We start from the raw sequence: 22,831 nt of genomic DNA, 5'->3' as shown, positions 1-22,831 counted from the left end.
TTGCTGTTGTTGTTGTTAGGTGCAGTAGAGTCGGTTCTGACTCACAGCGACCCCATGCACAACATAACGAAACACTGCCCAGTCCTGACAATCCTCACACCGGTTGCTGCATTTGAACCCACTGTTGCAGCCACCGTGTCAGTACGTCTCATCGAGGGTCCTCCTCTTTTTCACTGACCCTCTACTTTACCAAGCATGATGTCCTTCTCCTGGTACTAGTCCCTCCTGATAACATGTCCACAGTACATGAGACAAAATCTCACCATTCTCACTTCTAAGGAGCATTCTTCTTGTTCTTCTTCCAAGACAGATTTGTTCATTCTGGCAGTCCACTGGAATATTCATATTCTTCACCATAATTCAAGTCATCAATTCTCCTTTGGTCTTCTTTATTCATTGTTCCGTTTTCGCATGCACATGAGGCGACTGAAAATACTTTGGCTTGGGTCAGGCGCATCTTAGTCCTTAAAGTGACAACTTCGCTTTTTAATACTTGAAAGAGGTCTTTTGCGGCAGATTTGCCCAATGCAATGCATCTTTTGATTTCTTGACTTTTGCTTCCATGGGCACTGATTGTGGATTCAAGTAAAATGAAATCCTTGAGAGCTTCAATCTTTTCTCCGTTTATCACAGTATTGCTTATTGGTCCAGTTGTGAGGATTTTTGTTCGTGTTGAGGTGTAATGAGGTGGTCTTTGATCTTCATCAGTAAGTGCTTCAAATCCATTTCACTTTCAGCAAGCAAGGTTGTATCATCTGCATAACGCCAGTTGTTAATAAGGCTTCCTCCAATCCTGATGCTCCATTCTTCCACAAATAGTGCAGCTTCTCGGATTATTTGCTCAGCATACAGATTAAATAAGCATGGTAAAAGGATACAACCCTGACACACACCCTTCCTGATTTTAAACCATGCAGTATTCCCTTGTTCTGTTCCAGTGACTGTTCTTGGTCTATGCACAGGTTCCTCTTGAGCACAGTTCAATGTTCTGGAATTCCCATCCTTTGCAATGTTATCCATAATTCATTATGATTCACATAGTCAAATACCTTTGCATAGTCAATAAAATACAGGTAAACATCTTTCTGGTATTACCTGCTTTCAGCCAAGATCCATCTGATATCAGCAATGATATCCCTAGTTTCGCATCCTCTTCTCAATCTGGCTTGAATTTCTGGTAGTCCCCTGCTGATGTACTGCTACAACTGTTCTTGAGCTATCTTCAGCAAAATTTTACCTGCATATGATATTAATGATATTGTTCTATAATTTCCACATTCCGTTGGACCACCTCTCCTCAGAATGGGCACAGATATGGATCTCTTCCAGTTGGTTGGCCAGGTAGCTGTCTAACAAATTTCTTGGCGTAGATAAGTGAGGACTTCCAGCATTACATCCATTTGTTGAAATATTTCAGTTGGTGTTCTGTCAATTCCTGGAGACTTGCTTTTTTTGCCAATACCCTTAGTGCAGCTTGGACTTCTTCCTTCAGTACCATCAGTTCTTGGTCATATGCTGCCTCCGGAAATAGTTAAATGTCAACCAATTCTTTTTGGTACAGTTACTCTGCATATTCCTTCCATCTTCTTTTGATACTTCCTATGTCATTCAATTTTTTGGCCATAGAATCCTTCAATAAGCAAATATTACATTCAGAATATTATTCAAATAATAGAATATACTTCAAACATAAATTTTGTTCCTTAGAGGGTAACCGATTTTCAAAAAACACCAATTTATTATCTGTAATAGTACAGTTCCAGTGACACTGGTTTTTATACACACTAGTTCATACAGAGGTTGGCTATGATGAGAATTTCTATAAAATGCTACATGAAGTAAGACACATGTGGAGATACTCAAACAGCTTAATTTATAAAGTACGATTTTTAAAAATAAAGCAGAACGTGCCAATCAGCATTCAACATTCACTTCTTTTAGCATCCATGAACCTCCCATGTGTCAGGCATGTTCTAGGTGCTGGGTTCCCAGCAGAAAATAAGAAGGACTGGGGCCCATGCCACAGCTGGGGCCGTGGGAATAGCTGGCCCTGGGAAACAATAACAGCATTACCACGCCACAGCAATTGAAAATGATTCCAGTGATAAAATACATCTCCCCTCCAGGGCCAACGGCTCCCACCATCCATGGAAACATTCTCCTGGGGAAAGCATATATTAAGCAAATAAACAAGGGTCGGGGTTCATATGGCTGTACGAAGAACAATGTTGTAAAGAAACGACGACTTACGTATTTTAAAAAACAAGTTAGTGTTAAATATGGGCAATAGGTTAACAGAATCTATTCCCTTCTGCAAAAGAACCTGACTTCTGGTTAGCTCTCCAGCCTTGTTCCCCAGGTAACCTGATAAGGCAGCCTGTCAATTATATAGTTAAGCAGCATTGCTTATGGTAATAGTAACACTGCCCATTCCTGTGCCATCCTACACCATTTCCATGATCAGTTGTGGATCAGGCCCTTGTCACCACAGAGTTTTCACTGGCTGATTTTTGGAAGCAGATTGCCATGCCTTTCTTTCCAGTCTGGCAGAACTATAAATACTTAATAAAAAGCCAGAGCTTTGAGCCTGTTTCTTGTAAGGACTCTAGAAACTATGTCTACAGTGTTGTTTAGAGAGAAATGGCTCCTGGGGCAGGCTTCCATGTGGACCTTGCCTCCTTGGCCCTGAGAGGTGTGGACTGCAGCGAAGACTCCCACTGCAGGAAGATACCTGATGCTGCCCTGCTGGGAAGCTGGGGTTCCTGTGCCCAGTATGGCCTGTGATCATCCTGTGGGTCTGAACATTATCAGCCCTATGGACATCCTGGTGGTGTGCATTACATCGTTGCCAGCTGAAAGTAAAACCTGCCATAAAATCAGTCCCTGGTTAAGAGGAACATTTTTTTTTTTTTAATGGCTATGAAAAAGTATTCTTTCACAAGAAAGACACTTTTGTGATAATCAGAAGATTCTTACTTTGAGAACTCACTGGGCTTGCTACCAAATTTAAACAGAAATGTCACGTTGATCAGACAGCTTTTAATCCCGATGGCTGTAACTTGTCTGGCCTCACAACATGCTCACTAATGTACTCCTGGCACCCAGAAGGGTCTCCAGAATGGTGGTAGGCACACAGGAACCAGCTACCACTTGCCATCAACTCCTGTGTCGACTCTACCTCATGCTAAGTCCATGTGTGTCAAAGTAGAACTGTGCTCCATAGCGTTTTCATTGGCTGATTTTTCAAAAGTAGATGGCCAGGTCTTTCTTCTGAGGTACCTCTGGGTGGACTCCCACCTCCACAACCTTTTGGTTAGCAGTCAGGTGTGTTAACCATTTGTACTACCTGGGGACTCCAGGCACATAAAATGAGCTCAATAAAAATCTGCCCATTTACAAAGGATATGAACAGGCACTTCACCAAAGAAGACATTCAGGCAGCATTTTATGTGGAAATGCTCATGATCATTAGCCATTACAGAAATGCAAATTCAAACTACAATGATATACCATCTCACCCCAACAAGGCTGGCATTAATCCAAAAAACATAAATGTTGAAGAGGTTGTGGAAGGCTGAAACACTTATACACTGCTGCTGGGAATATAAAATGGTACAACCACTTTGGAAATCGATTTGGCACTTCCTTAGAAAGCTAGATAAAGAAGTACCATATGACCCAGCAATTCTATTTCTTAGAATACATCCTAGAGAAATAAGAGCCTTCACTTAACAGATATATGCACGCCCATGTTCATTGCAGCACTGTTTACAATAGCAAAAAGATGGAAACAACCAAGATGCCTACCAACGGATGAATGGATCAACAAATTATGGTATATTCACACAATGGAATACTATGCAATGATAAAGAACAACGATGAATCCATGAAACATCTTATAAATGGAAGAATCTGGAAGGTATTATGCTGATAGAAATTAGTCAGTTGCAAAAGGACAAATATTGTATGAGACCACTATTATAAGAACTTAAGAAAAGGTTTAAACACAGAAGAAAACATTCTTTGATGGTTACAAGGGTGGGGAGGGAGGGAGAGGAATATTCACTAATTAGATAGTAAATAAAAACTATTTTAAGTGAAGGGAAGGACAACACATAATACAGGGGAAGTCAGCAGAGCTGGATTAAACCAAAAGCTAAGAAGTTTCCTGAAAACAACCAAATACTTCGAGGGACAGAGTAGCAGGGGTGGGGGTCTGGGAACCATGGTTTCAGGAGACATCTAGGTCAGTAGGCACAACAAAGTGTATTACGAAAATGTTCTGCATCCCACTTTGGTGAGTGGCATCTGAGGTCTTAAAAACTAGCAAGTGGCCATATAAGATGCATCAACTGGTTTCAACCCACTTGCAGCAAAGGAGAATGAAGAACACCAAAGACACAATGAAAATATGGGCCCAAGAGACAGAAAGGGCCACATAAACCAGAGACTCCATCAGCCTGAGACCAGAAGAACTAGGTGGTGCCCAGCTACCACCAATGACTGACCTGACAGGGAACACAACGGAGAATCCCTGATGGACCAGGAGAAAAGTGTGTTGTAGACCTCAAATTCTAGTAAAAAGACCAGACTTAATGGTCTGACTGAGACTGGAGGGACCCCAGAGGTCATGGCCCCCGGACTCTCTGTTAGCCCAAAGCTAAAACCATTCCCGAAGCCAACTCTTCAGACAAAGATTAGACTGCACTATAAGACGCAAATTGATACTGGTGAGGAGTGTGCTTCTAAGCTCAAGTAGACACATGAGACTGTGGGCAGTTCCTGTCCATGGGTGAGATGAGAAGGCAGAGGGGGACAGGAGCTGGTTGAATGGACATGGGAAATACAGAGTGGAGAGGAGGAGTGTGCTGTCACATTACAGTGACAGCAGCTAGGGTTACATAACAATGTGTATAAGTTTTTGTATGAGAAACTGACTTGAACTGCAAACTTTCACTTAAAGCACAATAAAAAAAAAAGATCATGGAATATAAAGCAAGTGTGACAGAATATTAAGATCTGATAAAATTGGGTGATTGACTAAAAAAAAAAAAAGACCAGACTTAATGGTCTGACTAAGACTGCAGGGACCCCAGAGGGAATGGCACCTGGACTCTCTGTTACCTCAAAGCTAAAACCATTCCTGAAGCCAACTCTTCAGACAAAGAATAGACTGGACTATAAGACATAAAATGATACTGGTGAGGAGTGAGATTCTCGGCTCATGTAGACACATGAGACTATGTAGGCAGCTCCTATCTGGAGGCGAGATGAGAAAGCAGATGGGGGCAAGAGCTGGTTGAAGAGACATGGGAAATAGAGGGTAGAGTGTGCTGTCACGTTATAGGGAGAGCAACTAGGGTCACATAACAATGTGTGTATAAGTTTTTGTATGAGAAACTGACTTGAATTTAAACTTTCACTTAAAGCACGATTAAAAGAAAAAAGCTACCCATTTAATGAGTTAATATAAAACACAAGGCTAAGAGAGTTTCACCGTATTATAAAATAGTTCATTGGATTCAAAATCATGTCTCTTACAAAGACAGTCAAATGTAATTTGATTTTAAAAATTATTTCCCTGCTTTGTAAATAAGAGAAACAAAATATATTATCTGACACAAGAATTCTAATTGACTCTTGACAATTGACTGGCACAGTGACTGCAACAATGGGCTCAAGCATAACAACCATTGTGATGATGGTGCAGGACCGGGCAGTGTTTCATTCCGTTGTACACAGGGTTGCTTTGGGTGGGAACTGATTCGATGGCACCTATCAACAACGACTGACTCTTAGTTTCTTTTTTTTTTTTCTATTTAGAGTGACTTCTAGATTATTCACAAGAGGAACTGATGGTCACAACTATACCAAATGGGAAAGTACAGGCTACTGTAAAATTCAATACAAGAGTGAATAGATACTAATATCTGGGAAACTCTTGTCTAAACTAATCTCAGCTCCTGATAATCACACACATCTCTGTTTTTGTTTGGTTCCCCAACGGAATGTTTCCTGCCACCCTCAGAAACAGATTGTATTTTATTTATGTAAATCAAAAATTTGTCCATAGCATGTGAAAAAAACCTGTCCAGTTTACTATAATAGGTGCTAGTATTTGCTAACTATGAGCTGCTCAGCAGACAGGACCTAATTAATAGAAGGCAGTATGGCAGCCTAGATAAGAGAGCTCCCTTTGCTTCCACAGGGACCTAAGCTCCAATCTCAGCCCTGTTGTTAACCAGTTGCCTGGCCTTGGGCAAATTACTCTCAATTTCCCCATGCATAGAAAGGGTTGTAGCTTAAACTTGATTTGTAATGATCTTCTTCTTCTTGGAGTGGGGAGGAGGCAAAAATGGTAAGATGTCGACATTTGTTAACTGTGAGTGGTGTTGGACTTCCTGTATTTTTTTAAATTTTTTTTTTTTTTTTTAATGGTTACAGTGAAGAATACATGAGGCTACTCTTGTGGTCCAGGCCTAGCGCCAGGCTCCTATTTCTTTTAACCTAACTGTACACAACCTAAGTGCAGGATGAGTCTGGATCACTGCCCAACTCTAACACTTAATGCTTCTCCTGACACATAGGAAGTGCTCAAAAAATTAACGTGTGTAATGGACGGAAAAGCCCACCAAGAAGAGAAAATTGGCATTGGTCAGCCGTGGGAATCAGGAAGGCTAGCAGAGATGAAGAGTGTCTCCTGAACTTTCTTTGGTCATTCTGAAGCTACTTTCTTCTTATTTCCTAGTTTTTACTGTCCCTGCAGAAACTTAACTGCTAAACAGAAATGCCAAACACCATAAGCAGCCGTGTAGGATAATTGTCAAGACATCAGATAGCCTGGGTTTAAAATAAAGGTATCACTACTCCCTTCTCTCTGAATCATCCCACAACAGGGAGAACAAGAGAGATACAACAGAAGTAGTAGACACCTCTTACTCTGAACAGGGACCAACAGCAGAGCTTACCTTGGGGGCATGGAGACCCTCAGGAAAGACCATGAGGAAAGGCCAGGGCTGCTATAGACCTCAGACAAAGCTGCAGAGCTTGGGAGTCTACACCAACCAAAACCAAACCAAACCCATTGTTGTCACATCAATTCCGACTCATAGCAACCCTATAGGACAGAGTAGAACTGCCCTACGAGGTTTCCAAGGAGGACAGGCTAGAATATTTGAGAAAAATAATATAGAAATTAACAGAGTTAAAAGAATTCAAGAGATAAATACTAGAAAGATAAAGAAGACCCAAAATAGGTAATATTGACATCCCTGAAGTAGAGAATTCAAATACAGGAGTGGAACAATTATTTGATTTCTAGAAATAGAGCATGTATTCAATGACTAAAAGAGCATATTACCCACACATTCCATTTCCTCTCCTATTCCTGACTCTCCTTCTTCTATTGCTCCAGGGAAAGAGACATAATTATACCTTGGCTGGTCACTTGCAAGCTCTACATAATGAACTAGGAGGTAGAACAGAAGCACTAAAAATACTAGGCCAATTAACTGGGATGTCCCATGAAATCATGACCCTAAATCTCCAAACTAAGAAACAAAGTCACATAAGGTATTTGATTATATAAAAGCAGTCTCAGAAGCTGCTCCTTTTTGTTGTTATTATTGTAAATACATATCTCTCCCACAACTTTTGTCAGTTCAACTTTTTACAGGTATACAACTTATTCACAACAACTATATTAATCCGCTGTGCAACCCTACCCTTAATAAATGCAATTTGGTCTCTATTTGCCTGCAGCCACAGAGGAAGAAGGAGAGTCAGGAACAGGAGGAGAGATGGAATGTGTGGCTAATCACCTCCATGAACAACTGCCTTCTTTGGCATGAGACCAGAAGAACTGGATGTTGCCCAGCTACTATTACTGAATGTTTTGCTCAAAGATTTTACAGAAGATTCCTGATCAAAAGGAGGAAAATGAAGAACAGAATTTCAAATTCTCAAGAAACTCAGAATTTCTGGAGCCATGTAGGCTGATTAAACCCCCGAAATTATTGACCTGAGATAATCTTTAAACCTTAAACGAAAAATATTCCCTGAAGTCTTTTTAAAACCAAACAATAGTTTCTTAGCTTGACTAGCTAAGAATGTCTGCCTTGAGCATTGTGCTCTTTTAACATCTATCTGTGTGGGATCAACTCGGTAACAGCAACTCAAAAGATTATTAGGGGATGGTGAGTTTATGTTAATGGGGGAGGAACAATTCAGAAAAGGCAGGTGAAAAGGGTTGCACAACTTGGAGTACGTAATCAGTGTCACTAAATTGTACATGTAGCAATTGTTGAATTGGTGTCTGTTCTGCTGTGCGTATTCTCAACAACATAAAATAAATTTTTTGAAAAAGAGCATCTTATCCAGGCACCTATAAAGGAAAAGTAAATTACTGGGCTAATTTAGGCTTCTCAGCAACACTAAAAGCCAGAAGACAGAGGAGCAATGACCATGCAGTCCTCAGAGGTAAAGAATGTGTCCAACCCAGCAACACGTGCTCAAACTAGGCTTCAGGACTGGCAGTGGTTGAGTACACAATCCTAGTCGTTTTAGAATTTAGACTAAAATTAATATGGAAGTTAGGAAGGTACGGATGTCTCTATCAAGAATCAGGACAGAAGTTGGGCTATCACACCTTCAAAAATCACCCCAGATGCTTGTTAAAAATGCAGACTCCTGAGCTGACCACAAACCTGCTGAATCAGGTACTTCTTACACACAGGAGATCTTAAGAGCTACTGCCTTCACTAGTAAGTTCAACTAACAACAACATAAAGTAAAGTTGTAGGCCGGAACAGTGATTCTCAACTCAGGCTGCACGTTAGATAACCTGGGTGCTCTTTTTAAAGTACAGCTAACACAGAGCCCCAGTCAAGGCAAATGGACTCAGAATCTCCAGGGCTGGGCCCAGGTATTAGTTTTTGTTTTGTTCTGAGTGCTCATGTGATTCTTGCGTGCAGCCAAAATAGAGAATCACTGATCTGGAGTTGTTCCCTCTCTATTAAAGGTCATGGGGTTCAAAACTGATTCACACAGAGCTGGCCACTGCAGTGAGCCGCAACATGAGCTCCCAAATTGAAGGGCTGGGGAAAGTAAAACAGGCGGCAAATCATTACAAAATTTACACAAAATTTTAAAGATGTCATAGTAAAGGCATCATGCAGGAAAACATTTTTAGTTAAATAAATTCCCCCCACTGATTTTTAGACATGTAAATGTTAACACAATTGATGCCGTAAAAGAACCTAGAGCCTGTGCCCTTCTTGGTGAGTAGGGTGTGAGTGCCAGTTACAGGAATGGAGTTGGCTCTAGGAAGAGCACTTGGGTTGCTTCACTTCCTGATGCCAGGCTGCAGCATGAGAGGAAGTCCTGTAATTCACGAAACCTCCAGAATGACTTGTTTTGTGGTATGTTATCACTACTGAAATCAAGCAGCATGGGAATTTCATAGACAGGCAAATTGCACGTCTCTCGCCCAGGCACAGAGAATGTAGGAGACAGTGGCAGGAGCACAACTTGGAAGGGCCCCCCCCCCCGGAGGCCCCTGCACAGCAGAACAGTTCCGTTTTCTCTAACGGAGTCTCTTCAGGTGTCACCTCTTATAGGATACGCCTGTGTGTCAGCCCATCTCAAGTATCTCCAATTGCTCTTGCTGTTGTTAGCTGCCATGGAGGACGGCCCTGACTTCTAGGGATCCCATGCATGACATGATGAAAAGCTGCCTGGGACTGTGCTGTCCCCACATCAAACCATTTGGATCCACAGGGTTTTCATAGGCTGATTTTCAGAAGTAGACTACCAGGTCTTTCTTCCTAGTTGTCTTAGTCAGGACACTTTACTGCCACCTGGTCAGCGTCACAGTGACACGCAAGTCTCCACTGACTGAAGGGTGGTAGCTGAGCATGAAGTGCACCGGCCAGGATTCAAGGCCAGGCTTCCTACACGAAAGGTGAGGATTCTACCACCGTGCCACCCATTACCCCCACCAGCCTAACTGCTTTTAGAGGCTTGACTTGATCAAATGGTACCCAGTTACAGAAATAAATCTACTGTTTTCTCTGAAAGTACAGAACACGGTCACTCAATCAGCAGCGTTTTCTTCATGTTACCTTAACGAGGAACACGCTCGCTCTTCAAACCTTCCTTTCAAAATGTAAAACAAAACAAAAACCTTAGATTCCAAACGTTTTGAAAAACCGACGTTGGAATTTTTTAATGGAAGAGAATTTAATAAACACTAAGATTTTCTCCATTACCTCAAACTGCTCTTCAACAAAAATTTAGTCTATTCTTTTAGAAACTATACTGAATCAAGTATGCTTAACCCCAAAACCAAAAAATCAAACCCACTGTCGTCGAGTTGATTCCAACTTATAGTAACCCTATATTACAGAGAACTGCCCCACAGGGTTTCCAAGACTGTAAATCTTTACAGAAGCAGACTGCCACATCTTTCTTCTGCAGGTCGGCTGGTGGGTTTTGAACTGCCGACCTTTAGCTTAGCAACTGAGAGTTTTAACCACTCAGCCACCAGGGCCCACTGCTTAATCCAAAACCAAACCCATTGCCATAGAGTCAATTCCGACTCATAGTGACCCTATAGGACAGAGAACTGCCCCATAGGGTTTCCAAGGAGAGGCTAGTGGATTTGAGCTGCTGACCTTTGGTTAGCAGCTGAGTGCTTTAACCATGGCACCACCAGGGCCCACAGCTTAACCCAAAACCAAACCAAACTAAAGCCATTGCCATCAAGTTGATTCTGATTCACAGTGACCCTACAGGACAGAGTAGAACTGCCCCATAGAGGTTCCAATAAGGGGCTGGTGGATTCTAACTGCCAACCTTTTGATTAGCAGCTGAGGTCTTAACTGCTTAGCCCAAGGATGCATTAATTAGTAACTTTCTCCACAACTGGGTTCACATTCAGAAGACTATTGTATAGCAACACAACAACTGGGGACAATTTCAGTTTCTGAGTTGCTCACTAGTAACCCTGGAATTAAGCTAGACTAGAAAACTCATGGCCTAACAGGGTGTGTGTGTTGGGAGGAATGGGTGGTGTTGATTCCTGAGATGAAACTGTGTTGAGGTTTAAAGGACCAGGCCAGGTCCCTGTGGACAAGACCCGGGGTCTCATCTAAGGGGGGTTGGGTGCTGGCCATCAATTCCTAGTATCAGATTCTCATAAAGGAATTGGGAGCCACCTGGGGTTAACATGGAAAAATGCAGTGTTAGAATACATTTACCACCTGAGAAACCCATCGCTGTCGAGTCATTTTGTACTCATAGTAACCCTGTAGGACACAGCAGAACTGCTCCGTAGAGTTTCCAAGTCATGCCTGGTGGATTTGAACTGTCAACCTATTGGTTAGCAGCCATAGCACTGAACCACTACACCACCAGGGTTTCCTAATACCCAAGTAGGCAGTAAGAATTATGAAAGGTAAAAGCTGATTGTCTCCTGCCTTGGCTCCTGAGGGGAAGAGCCACACGCGGCTCCCATATAATATTGCATACATGTGCATCTCTGACGTCCACACTGTCCAGCAGACCCTGCTATGGTGGCAGAAATGTTTGTTCTTCTCTGTCTAAGACAGAGCCACGAGCCACGTGTGGCTAGTAGCCCCTGAAATGTGGCTATTGTGACTAAGAACTGAAATTTAAATTTCATTTAACTAATTTAAATGTATTTAACTATTTAATATGGCTGGTCACATTACTTAGTGAATGTGATTAATGTCACTGAATTGTACACATAAAAATGGATGAGGTGGCAAATAATTTGTTATATATATTTCACCATGATAAAATAAAATAAATAAATGGCCATATATGGCTAGTGGCTATGTACTGATAGCACAGTCTTAGATGCTTGGCAGGAAAGCAAGGGGGGAAGGCCTTTCGTCCACACCTGGGCCACGGTGCCAGAGGTAGAGGGGTAAGTGGTGCCCACCCTGAGCTTACTATATATCTGAAACATTAAAATGTTAGAAGAGATCCATATGTATGCCCTTTTGCAAGAAAGGTGATCCAACTGAATGCGGAAATTATCGAACAATATCATTAATATCACACGAGAGTAAAAGTGGCTGCAGCGGTATACCCACAGGGAACTGCCAGAAATTCAGACCAGTTTCAGAAGAGGATGTGGAACCAGGGATATCATTGCTGATGTCAGATGGATCCTGGCTGAAAGCACAGAATACCAGAAGGATGTTTACCTGTGTTTTATTGACTATGCAAAGGCATTCGACTGTGTGGATCATAACAAACTATGGACAACACTGCGAAGAATGGGAATTCCAGAACACTTAATTGTGCTCTTGAGGAACTTTTACATAGATCAAGAGGCAGCTGATCGAACAGAACAAGGGGATACTGCATGGTTTAAAGTCAGGAAAGGTGCTTCAGGGTTGTATCCTTTCACCATACCTATTCAATCTGTATGCTGTGCAAATAATCCGAGATACTGGACTGTATGAAGAAGAATGGGGCATCAGAATTGGAGGAAGACTCTTTAACAACCTGCCTTAAGCAGATGACACAACCCTGCTTGTTGAAAGTGAAGAGGACTTGAAGCACTTACTAATGAAGATCAAAGACCACAGCCTTCAGTATGGATTACACCTCACCATCAGGAAAATAAAAATCCTCACAACTGGACCAATAAGCAACATCATGATAAACGGAGAGAAGACTGAAGTTGTCAAGGATTTCATTTTACTTGGATCCACAATCAACAGCCATGGAAGCAGCAGTCGAGAAATCAAGAGACGCACTGCGTTGGGCAAATCTGCTGTAAAAGACCTCTTTGGTGTTGAAAAGCAAAGATGTCACCTTAAAGACTAAGGTGCGCCTGACCCAACCCATAGTATCTTCAATTGTATCATATGTACGCGAAAGCTGGACAATGAATAAGGAAGACCTAAGAAGAAATGACACCTTTGAATTGTGGTGTTGGCGAAGAATGTTGAATATACCATGGACTGCCAAAAGAATGAAGAAATCTGTCTTGGAAGAAGTACAACCAGAAAGCTCCTTAGAAGCAAGGATGGTGAGGCTATATCTTACATACTTTGGACATGTTGTCAGGAGGGATCAGTCCCTGGAGAAGGACATCATGCTTGGTAAAGTACAGGGTCAGCAGAAAAGAGGAAGACACTCAACGAGACGGGCTGACACAGTGGCTGCAACAATGGGTTTAAGCATAACAATGATTGTAAGGATGGCGCAGGACCGGGCAGTGTTTCGTTCTGTGGTAGATAGGATCGCTGTGAGTTGGAACTGACTCGACGACACCTAACAACAACAAACATGGGAGGCCTGGGTTCAGTTCCTGGCCAACGTACCTCATGCGCAGCTGCCATTTGTCTGTCCATGGAGGCTTAGCGTATTGCTGTGGTGCTGAAAAGGTTTCAGTGAACCTTCCAGACTAAGATGGATTAGGAAGAAAGGGCTGAAGGTCCACTTTGGAAAAACTGTCAGTGAAAACCCTAGGGATTACAGCGGCTCCATCCACAACTCATCGTGGGCACAGCACAGGACTGCGAAGCCTTTGCTTCCGTTGGGAGTCAGGGGCCGGCTGGATGGCAGGCGATAACAACAACAGGTGTAGTCATTAAAAGCCAGCAGGGTTCCTGAACACAGTGTTTGGCTATAACAGACGGTTTGTGTCAGAAGTCAAGAGACCCTCTGCCTCTATGATTCTCCCCTATAGTGTCTAAAATCATTTTGCCCTATAAGACCCCTTTCCAAAAAAAAAAAAAAATAAATAATAATAATAATTTTTTATTTATCTTTGATTTCTTGCCCCCAACCATTAACATTTTGCAGAAGGTCTGTTCATGGCGAGCCAGTCTTTGCAGAGAGTACCTCTGAGCTCAACAATAACCTGAAAGGCAAGTACTTTTGTCCTCATTTTGAAGATGCGCTTGTTGTTGTTGTTAGGTACCATCGAGTCAGTTCTGACTCGTAGCGACCCCACGCACAACAGAACAAAACACTGCCTGGTCCTGCACCATCCTTACAATCGTCGTTATGCTTGAGCTCATTGTTGCAGCCACTGTGTCAATCCACCTCGCTGAGGGTCTTCCTCTTTTCCGCTGACCCTGTACTCTGCCAAGCATGACGTCCTTCTCCAGGGACTGATCCCTCCTGACAACATGTCCAAAGTATGTAAGATGCAGTCTCGCCCTCCATACTTCTAAGGAGCGTCCTGGTTGTACTTCTTTTAAGACAGATTTGTTCGTTCTTTTGGCAGTCCACGGTATACTCAATATTCTTCGCCAACACCACTATTTAAAGGCATCAGTTCTTCTCCTGTCTTCCTTGTTCATTGTCTAGCTTTCACATGCATATGATGTGATTGAAAATACCATGGCTTGGGTCAGGCGCACCTTAGTCTTCAAGGTGACATCTTTGCTCTTCAACACTTTAAAGAGATCCTTTGCAGCAGATTTACCCAATGCAATGTATCTTTGATTTCTCGACTGCTGCTTCCATGGCTGTTGATGTGGTAGCAAGGGCCTAAGTAGTTTCAAGCGAATGGTATATCTTAACTATTTTAACTTGCTTGATTTTGTTTGGTGTTTACATACACAGACCTCTGCTAACCACACAAGTTACTCCAGAAAGTAACTTTAAAGTTGAAGCCTTTTCTTAGAACTGGATATTTGCAGGTCTAAACTGTGGTCCTAGAAATTTTATAACAGACCGTGAACACCCAATGCATGTCCTTGGGGCTCTCCAGTGTGAGTAGGACCCAGCATTTACACACTGTACCTGGATGGGTATGGTTAGGAAGAGGCAATCACAGCAGCGGACTGTCTCAAACGGCCTCTGATGGCAGCAGCCCTTCAAATTGCCATCTGCTGCAGCCTGTGAGCCACAGCAATCAAGCCACTGACTCAAGAAACCAAGGCCCAAGCTCTTAACCAGGAGCGAGATTATTTACCTTCTCCTCATGAGAAAAAAAAAAAAACATTTCACACGAAATAGGCAGATAACAAGCTGGGCTGAACGACAAGAAAATAAGTAAAATGAACTTAGAATAATGACCAAAAAAAAAGCCTTACAGATGGAAGCAATTCAAATTATCTTGTGTAGAAAATGCTGTGGGTGAATTTCTACACCACACCAGGGCGCACATTCTCTTTCTGAGAACTGTGTTACGTGAACTCACCCCCTGCAGTGTTACAGCAATGTGCTCAGAATGCATTGCGCTTCCTTACGCAACACCTTCCTTCCTAGACTTCCACAGACGTACAGACCCTACGGAGTCCCTGGGTGGTGCAAATGGTTAATGCGCTCAGCTTCGGCTGTTAACTGAAAGGCTGGCAGTTCGAGTCCACCCAGATGCACCTCAGAAGAAAGGCCTGGTGATCTACTTGTGAAAAATCAGCCATCGAAAACCCTATGGAGCACAGTTCTATTCTGACACAAGCGGGGTTGCCATGAGTCAGAGTCAACTTGATGGCAAACGGTACCTACCTGATGAATACAAGTACCATGGAAGAGTTTAAGTTCCCTGGAATGGCGTATTCTCAGCAAAAACATAAGTGTGCATGGTCTCTCTATCTCTCTCTCTCTCACACACACACACACACGTACATCAGGTGGGAAGGGATTACTCCCACGTTTCCAGAGGGTTTTCGATCAAAAGCACACACAGCTGTCGTTATGTCCAGCAGACCGATAAACTGCAATTTGGTGGAGACTTCATCAGCCTTAAAAGATGTGCTTGCATGCTACAAAATCCTACTAACAAGTTCAAAAACGGCACTTCTCAACCTTGGCTGCTGCACTTGGTGGGAGTGAGGTGGGAGGAGAAGACTTAAAAAATAATTCCAAGGGCAGCCATAGGCCACATCCCATCAGTGTCTTTGGAGGTGGGCCTGGCATCAACCGTGACATGGTATGCAGGGGCAGCCACAGGCCACATCCCGTCAGTGTCTTTGGAGGTGGGCCTGGCATCAACCGTGATATGGTATGCGGTCATGTTAGAGAACCAGGCTGTGCAACGCCGGGCAGGCCACATAATCTCTCTGAGCCTAACTCCTCCTGTGCAGACTGATGGTCCCAACATTCACGATACTGTGTTTCTAAACGTAGTCCTCTTCCTGGTCACCTCCTACTCTCCCCTCCCCCGTTTTTTCCCAAGCAAACTTTCTAATTTTATAATTATTTTTCTAGATTAAAACACACACAATCATGATCATTGTAAAAATGGCAAGCAATATAGAGGTACGAAGTTTAAAAATGTTAAACATCACTTTCCTCCTAACCAGTTCTACTTCCCTCCCCAGGTAACTGGTATTCATAGTTTGGTGCATATGCTTCCAGATCACTCTCCGTATTTACACACACATATGGGTTGTTTTTGTTGTTAGGTGCCATCAAGTCAGTTCTGACTCACAGCAACCCTATGCACAACAGAAAAAAAATACTGCCCAGTCCTGCGCCATCCTCACAATTGTTGCTGTGCTTAACCCATTGTTGCAGCCATTCATTGAGGGTCTTCCTCTTTTTCGCTGACCCTCTACAAGTATGATGTCCTTCTCCAGGGGCTCAGCCCTCCTGATAACACGTCCAAAGTATGTGAGACATAGCCTCGCCATCCTTGCTTCTAAGGGGCATTCTGATCGTGCATATGTACTCCCACCTATATGTAGCAGATGACAATTTCATGCAGCTTACATCATCATGTGCATGTATGTTGTTTTATGAATTATATATGATATACTACATCTTTTTTTTTCTCTCACTGAATGTAACTTGGACATCTTTCTATATCGGTATACAAAGATTCTCATTTTTTTTTTCTTCTTCTTCTTCAGAACCTTTTTTATTCATCGTCTAACCAACAGAGGAGGTCAGCTACAACTAAAACAAGCTAAAATAGCCTCAAAAGGCCCTCCTTATTACAACACAATGGGGCAAAAGCAGAACCAGGGGCAGAGTTTAGCCTCATTTCTTTCCAGAGAAGACCAATCACATATTTGTACACAACGACCCATTACAAACTGATCAGCATTGCACCACCACCACAAACAGAGTGCACAGAAAGCCTTGGGGGCTCTCCACAGGTGTCATTCCTATAGTCTGCCTCTTGTTCAGCCACAAATGAGCTCTTGCTTTTGAGGGATGTCTTAATCACCTAGTGCTGCTGTAACAGATATACCACAAGTGGATGGCTTTAACGGAGATAAATTCATTCTTTCACTTTCTAGTAGGCTGCTAGTCCAAATTCAGGGCGTCAGCTCTAGGCGAAGGCTTTCTCTCTCTGTTGGCTCTGGAGGACAATTGTCATCAGTCTTCCCTTGGTCTAGGAGGTTTTCAACGCAGGAACCCTGGGCTCAAAGGACACTCTGCTCCCGGCATTATTTTCTTGGTGGTATGAGGTTCCCATGTCTCTCTGATTGCTTCTCTCTTTTATATCTCAAAAGAGATTGGCTTAAGACACAATCTAATCTTATAGATCTCATCAATATAACTGTCATTAATCCATGTCATTAACATCATAGTGATAGGACTTACAACACACAGGGAAATCATATCAGATGACAAAATGGTGGACAGTCACATGATACCGGGAATCACGGCCTAACAAAGTTGAAACATACCTCGGGGGCACACAGTTCAACCCGTGACAGGGAAAGGGCGGTCTGCGTGTATCCTGAGCCACGGCACCGTTTGTTTATCCTGGAGCTTTGATGCAGAGGCAACTGAATTCATTTTCTCCCCTGAAGCTGTTTGAATACCTTAAAAATTGTCTGGGAAGACAGGTGGTGGTTCCTTAGTGAAGAGTTCACAGGGTGATTGTGGAGGCCTCTTTAGGCACTTAATCTTGTTGTTTTTCAGAAACCTCTGCTACTGCACTCCCAAGATGCAAGCAAGGCACAATGAGCACCCAACAGGCCTGTGAGTGAGGTGCCTCTCGGAGCAGCCACCCATGGAGGGCAGGGCGGCCAGCTGGAGATACAGGTGGACAGAAATCAGCTGAAACACTCCATGCTGGCTCTGACTCGCTCCATCTGGTTCAGGAGGCTTCAGAACTGAGACAAAGTTAACTCTACCTACAAATTTTCAGTTTGGTTTCCTTTTTTAACCACCAACTTTAATTGTAAAACACTACTTCCCACTTTCTCCAATTCACTGCTCCCAGATGTCACTCCAAATTGCCATTCCGTATCTCTGAACTGGTTAAACATCAGAACCTGACCCATGACCCACAGAGCAAGGGCTGGGGAATTCTGCTTCCACTTTTCAGAAACGTAAGTGGCTTTGTCCTCACTAAGACCCAGAGTTATGAAATCGGCAGGACCTGCAATGCTGTGAGACTCTTCTTCAAGGCACCATTGGGGACCAACAGGAGGCTTTTCAGAATGATCCGATTGGTGGTGGTGCTGGCAAATTCAGAGAGCTGAGCCAGAAACCTTTCCACCTCTTTTGGCTCAGTTAGGACTTGGAAGAGCACTTCTGCCAGGGATGAGAACTGCTGCACGCCAAGCTGGCTCTGCTGCTGCACGTCACTGCCCACAGCCTTGGGCACAGGGTCTTGCGTGCAATACAGGCAGCCCACGGTGTCTGCCCCGGACCCAAAGGCTCCCCAGGTCCCACAGGCCCCGCGGCCTTTCAAAGATTCTACATCTTTTAGAAGGCTGTATACCCATTGCTATCAAGTCAATTCGGACTCATAGTGGCCTTATACGACAGAGTAGAACTGCCCCATACGGTTTCCAAGCAGTGGCTGGTGCATTCGAACTGCCAACCTTTTGGTTAGCAGCCCAGCTCTTTTCCAGGGTATACATACACGGTAGTTTGTTTAACCAGTCCACCTAGTGATAGGCATTTGGTGTTCCTTTTAACCGCTATTACAAAATAAAGTGTTGTAATGAATTACTGCATGCATATGTATTTTCCCACTTTTCTCAATTTCTATGTGTAATGAGTTCCTAAAAGCGAAACCGTTTGAGTCAAAGCTCATACGCATTTCAAATTTGTGAAGATACTGCTAAATTGTTCTACCAGCGTCCCCTGGGGGAATGTCTCTTTTCCCACACCTTGCCACGGTAAAACCCCAAAAATACCCGTTGCCATCAATTCCGATTCATAGTGACCCTATAGGTCCCATAGAGTTTCCAAGGAGAGCCTGGTAGATTCGAACTGCCGACCTCTTGGTTAGCAGACGTAGCTCTTAACTGCTACGCCACAAGGGTTTCCCCCTGCCACACAGCTAAGCCTTGAATCAGTGCCGGATTACAGAGAAGAGGGGCATATTTTTTTATTTACTGGTTTATTTGCATTTTTAACTGTTTTATCTTTGATTGACCTTTCTATGGACTTTTTTTTTTCCTCAGTGCTTTGAAAGAACTCACGGCATATTACGGCGATTGGCCCTTTACCACAGGCATTGAAGACATGTTTCACAGGTTTTTTTTTTTTTCTCACTTACATGTTTTTTTCACTTGCTTAAAATTTTAGAGAACCGTATTCATCAATCTTTTTTTTTTATTATTATTACAGGTTCATGTTTTCTATCATGTTTAGGAAAGTCATCTTCACTCTACAATTATTTAAAAACTCACCCAAGTTTTCTTACAGTACTCTTATGATTTTACTGCTAGATTTTTATTCTTTGTTCAACTTGTAATTCATCTTGGTATTAAGGGAAAGTTTTATTTTTTTCCCAAATGATCAGCCAATTTTTCCAAGGGTATTAATTAAACCATTTTCCTCACCCTGACTGATTTGAATTGCCACCTTTATAGTTATCCACATGTAATTTGGGTCTGGTGTGTCACTCTCCATTGGAGCTTTGCTTTAAGACGTTGTAGAATTTGTCCACCCTTACTACACTTATTTCATATTTTTCCCTGGGTCTTCACATAAGTTTTTGTTTGTGTGTGTGTGTGTGTGTGTGTGTGTGTGTGTGTGTGTATAGCCAATCTAACCAAAACCAAACCCAACCCATTGCCGTTGAGTTGATTCCAACTGATAGTGAAACTATAGGATAGAGGAGAACTGCCCGTTGTGTTTCTAAGGCTGTAATCTTTACAGAAGCAGACTGTCACATCTTTCTGCCACTGAGTGGCTGGTGGGTTTGAACTGCCAACCTTTTGGCTGGCAGTCAAGCACTTAACCACTGCACCACCAGGGCTGCTTTGCCAATCTAGTGGGGAGAAGAGTATATCTTAAGTATTTTAACTGGCTTAATTTTTTTTGGTTTGGTGTTTACACACACAGTGTTCCATTACCATCTATACACAATGTTGACTTAAGATGGCATAGGCATCTCTCCATCTTGACACCAGAGTGCTCCCTCGTGCTCATCGCATCAGCACAGAAAGGCCATCAAGAGGCAATGCCATGCTTAACCATGCCTCCATTAGATGCCAACACTGTTTCCAGAGTTTTCTTAGAAAAAATAAGCTAGAAGGAACACTTTGCACATATATCTTTGCAGACATTGTTGAATACCAACAATTCTTTGGGGGAAATCATCCCTCTCACATCTTTTTGCTGTATTCTTTCTCTACCATCTGTCAGTTTGTTGTACTATGGTGACTTGCATGTTGCTATGATGCTGGAAGCTATGCCATTGACATTTCAAAGACCAGCAGGGTCACCAATGGTAGAGAGGCTTCAACAGAGCTTCCATACTAGGAAGAAAAGCCTAGTGATCTACTTCCAAAAATAAGCCAATGAAAACCTATGGATCACAACAGAATACTGTCTGATATGGTGCCAGAAGATGAGCCCCTAGGTTGGAAGGCACTCTGAAGGTACACAGTGGTTGCAGGAATGGACTTGAGAATACCAGTGATTGTGAAGATGGCACAGTACCAGACAATGCTTGGTCCTGTTCTCTGTGGGGGCACCGTGAGATAGAGCCAACTGGATGGCCACTAACAACGACATATTCTTACTACAATGTGTGTATCCTTTCTCTCTGATTGCCAAGCTGCCTTTCTTGGACTGAGTCATTAAAATCCCACCTGCATCCCAAGTTTCCACAAACAGATGGAAATGAGTTCAAAATTTTCCTTTTTCCCCTCTCTCTTTCAGATCTTCAGGACAACTTGTATTTCCCTGTCTGCAACGCTCATGGCAGCACTGCATGCGGGGACAGCAATTCCGTGCTGCTGGGGTACAATCACAGACGTGATGGGCTCATGAGCACAGGACCACTGTGCTCACTGCTTATGGCTCGGTGCAGCCTTTCGAACTAGTTCTCTGTATTGTTCTAGTTCACTCTGGATACAAAATTTGGAAGCAAGCTTAATCTGTTTAGAGGCGACATCAAAAGGCATCAGATATTTTCATATTAATCTCTCACTGATTTAGAAATTTTTATTCCAATCCCCAATGAACTTGTTTAGTTTGTCCATACAAAGCTATAAAGAAAATAAGTTTTCTGTAAGTACCAGTAAGAGAGTGAAATCAACATGTATAAAATTGAACTCATGCCCTCCATCTGCTTTTTACAGCTTCCTTGCTCTTATCAATCAGACTTTAAATCTTCCCAACATACAGATCATTTTTTACTCCTTGCTGAAGTAATGGATAAGATACTCTCATCCTGGACTCAGGAACACCTATATTCAACAGTTAGGATCCGAACAGCATCATTTAGTGATTGGACAGATGACTTAACCTTTCTGGGCTCTGCTGTTTTTCAGCAGGTTGAATCTCTAAGATTCCTTCCACCTCTAAAATCCTATACATTTTTAAATATGCTTCTAAGAAATTTATGATTTTTGACTTTTGTTTTCCTAATAATCAGTATGAACTTCAAAACGTAGCGCACTTTTTGCACAAGCTACAGTCCCTCTGGCTCAGCTCCAAGCGTAACAGTGGAGACCAGAGAAGCCTGGGTCAATCTGGGGAAGGACACACCAAGCCCTGTGACCCATCTTCACTCTAGAATCTAGCAAGGCTTTTCTCCTCCCTCCTCACTGTCACTTCCTTCACACAACTATGACCATCAGCTGATTGGTATTGCTAAAAAAAAAAAAAAGGAAGTGGCAGACTTCCGCTTCAAGTGTATGTAGCAGCTATAAATGCACAGAAATACAAGAAACAACTATAAAAACAGTAACACTGAAAATAAATCCATAACCATGTGGGAAAATAAGGAGGCACACCATGAAGGGGTTGGAAACTGTCCCTGAGAGACTCAAAGCAAGATAGGATCAAAGGAAAGGATGAAGCCACAGACTCAAACGCAGGTGGCTGAGGACTGCTGGGAAAGTGGGAAAAGACCCAAGGGTGTGTGGCCTTGGAAGTGACAGAGATCTGGGTTGCGGTGGAGGAGGAGCAATGCAGGAGCAGGCAATCAAGCCCTCTCTAACTCCTCATCTTCCATCACCCCCCAAGGAGGAACAATAGTCTGCTTCCAAGGAAGAGCAGTGGGTTTGGCTCGGTTTGGAGAGGCAGGGTGTGGCCACAGCCCAGAAGAGCAGGGGGCCCCTGCCCTGGCCCCACATGTGGCTACTGGCTCATCCTGCTCAGTACATGTCTAACCCTCCTAGCCCAAGGGGAACATGCTGCAAGAGAGTCAAGCAACAAATACAGCCTTAGAAGACTAACTCCTGGGGTGGATCAAAAACCAACACCAGCACACAACCGAGAAATACCGAGAACATCAGGAAAGCCAACTCCATGACTGAGAAACACCCAGTGAGCAAACTGATGAACTATGCCAGACCACAGAGGGAGCAAAGAGAGAATTTTTGCACTGGAGCTGGCTTTAAAAGATACAAGAGCCTAATGCATCATTCAAAAATAAAGCCTTAATTATGTCCCTTGAAAATAAAC

General features: G+C 42.9%; 1 protein-coding gene and 1 pseudogene across 7 annotated transcripts in view; both read right to left on the bottom strand.

The window, feature by feature from the left end:
- SYK (spleen associated tyrosine kinase) overlaps positions 1–22,831 on the bottom strand; it is a 133,298-nt gene that overhangs the window by 100,202 nt on the left and 10,265 nt on the right. The window contains exon 2 of one of the 7 annotated variants that reach the window (XM_064291029.1): positions 264–1,630. The exons of the other annotated variants lie outside the window; for them this stretch is intronic. Coding sequence (XP_064147099.1) covers positions 264–320 — 57 coding nt within the window. The 5' untranslated portion in view covers positions 321–1,630. The remainder of the gene's footprint in view (positions 1–263; positions 1,631–22,831) is intronic. 7 annotated transcript variants of the gene reach the window in all.
- LOC135232359 (COMM domain-containing protein 7-like) lies at positions 6,400–20,932 on the bottom strand (annotated as a pseudogene).

Source organism: Loxodonta africana, chromosome 9, assembly GCF_030014295.1.
Source record: "Loxodonta africana isolate mLoxAfr1 chromosome 9, mLoxAfr1.hap2, whole genome shotgun sequence".
Classification (NCBI taxonomy): domain Eukaryota; kingdom Metazoa; phylum Chordata; class Mammalia; order Proboscidea; family Elephantidae; genus Loxodonta; species Loxodonta africana.
Note: the sequence above shows the minus strand (reverse complement) of the source record. Positions and strands in the feature narration are given on the sequence as shown.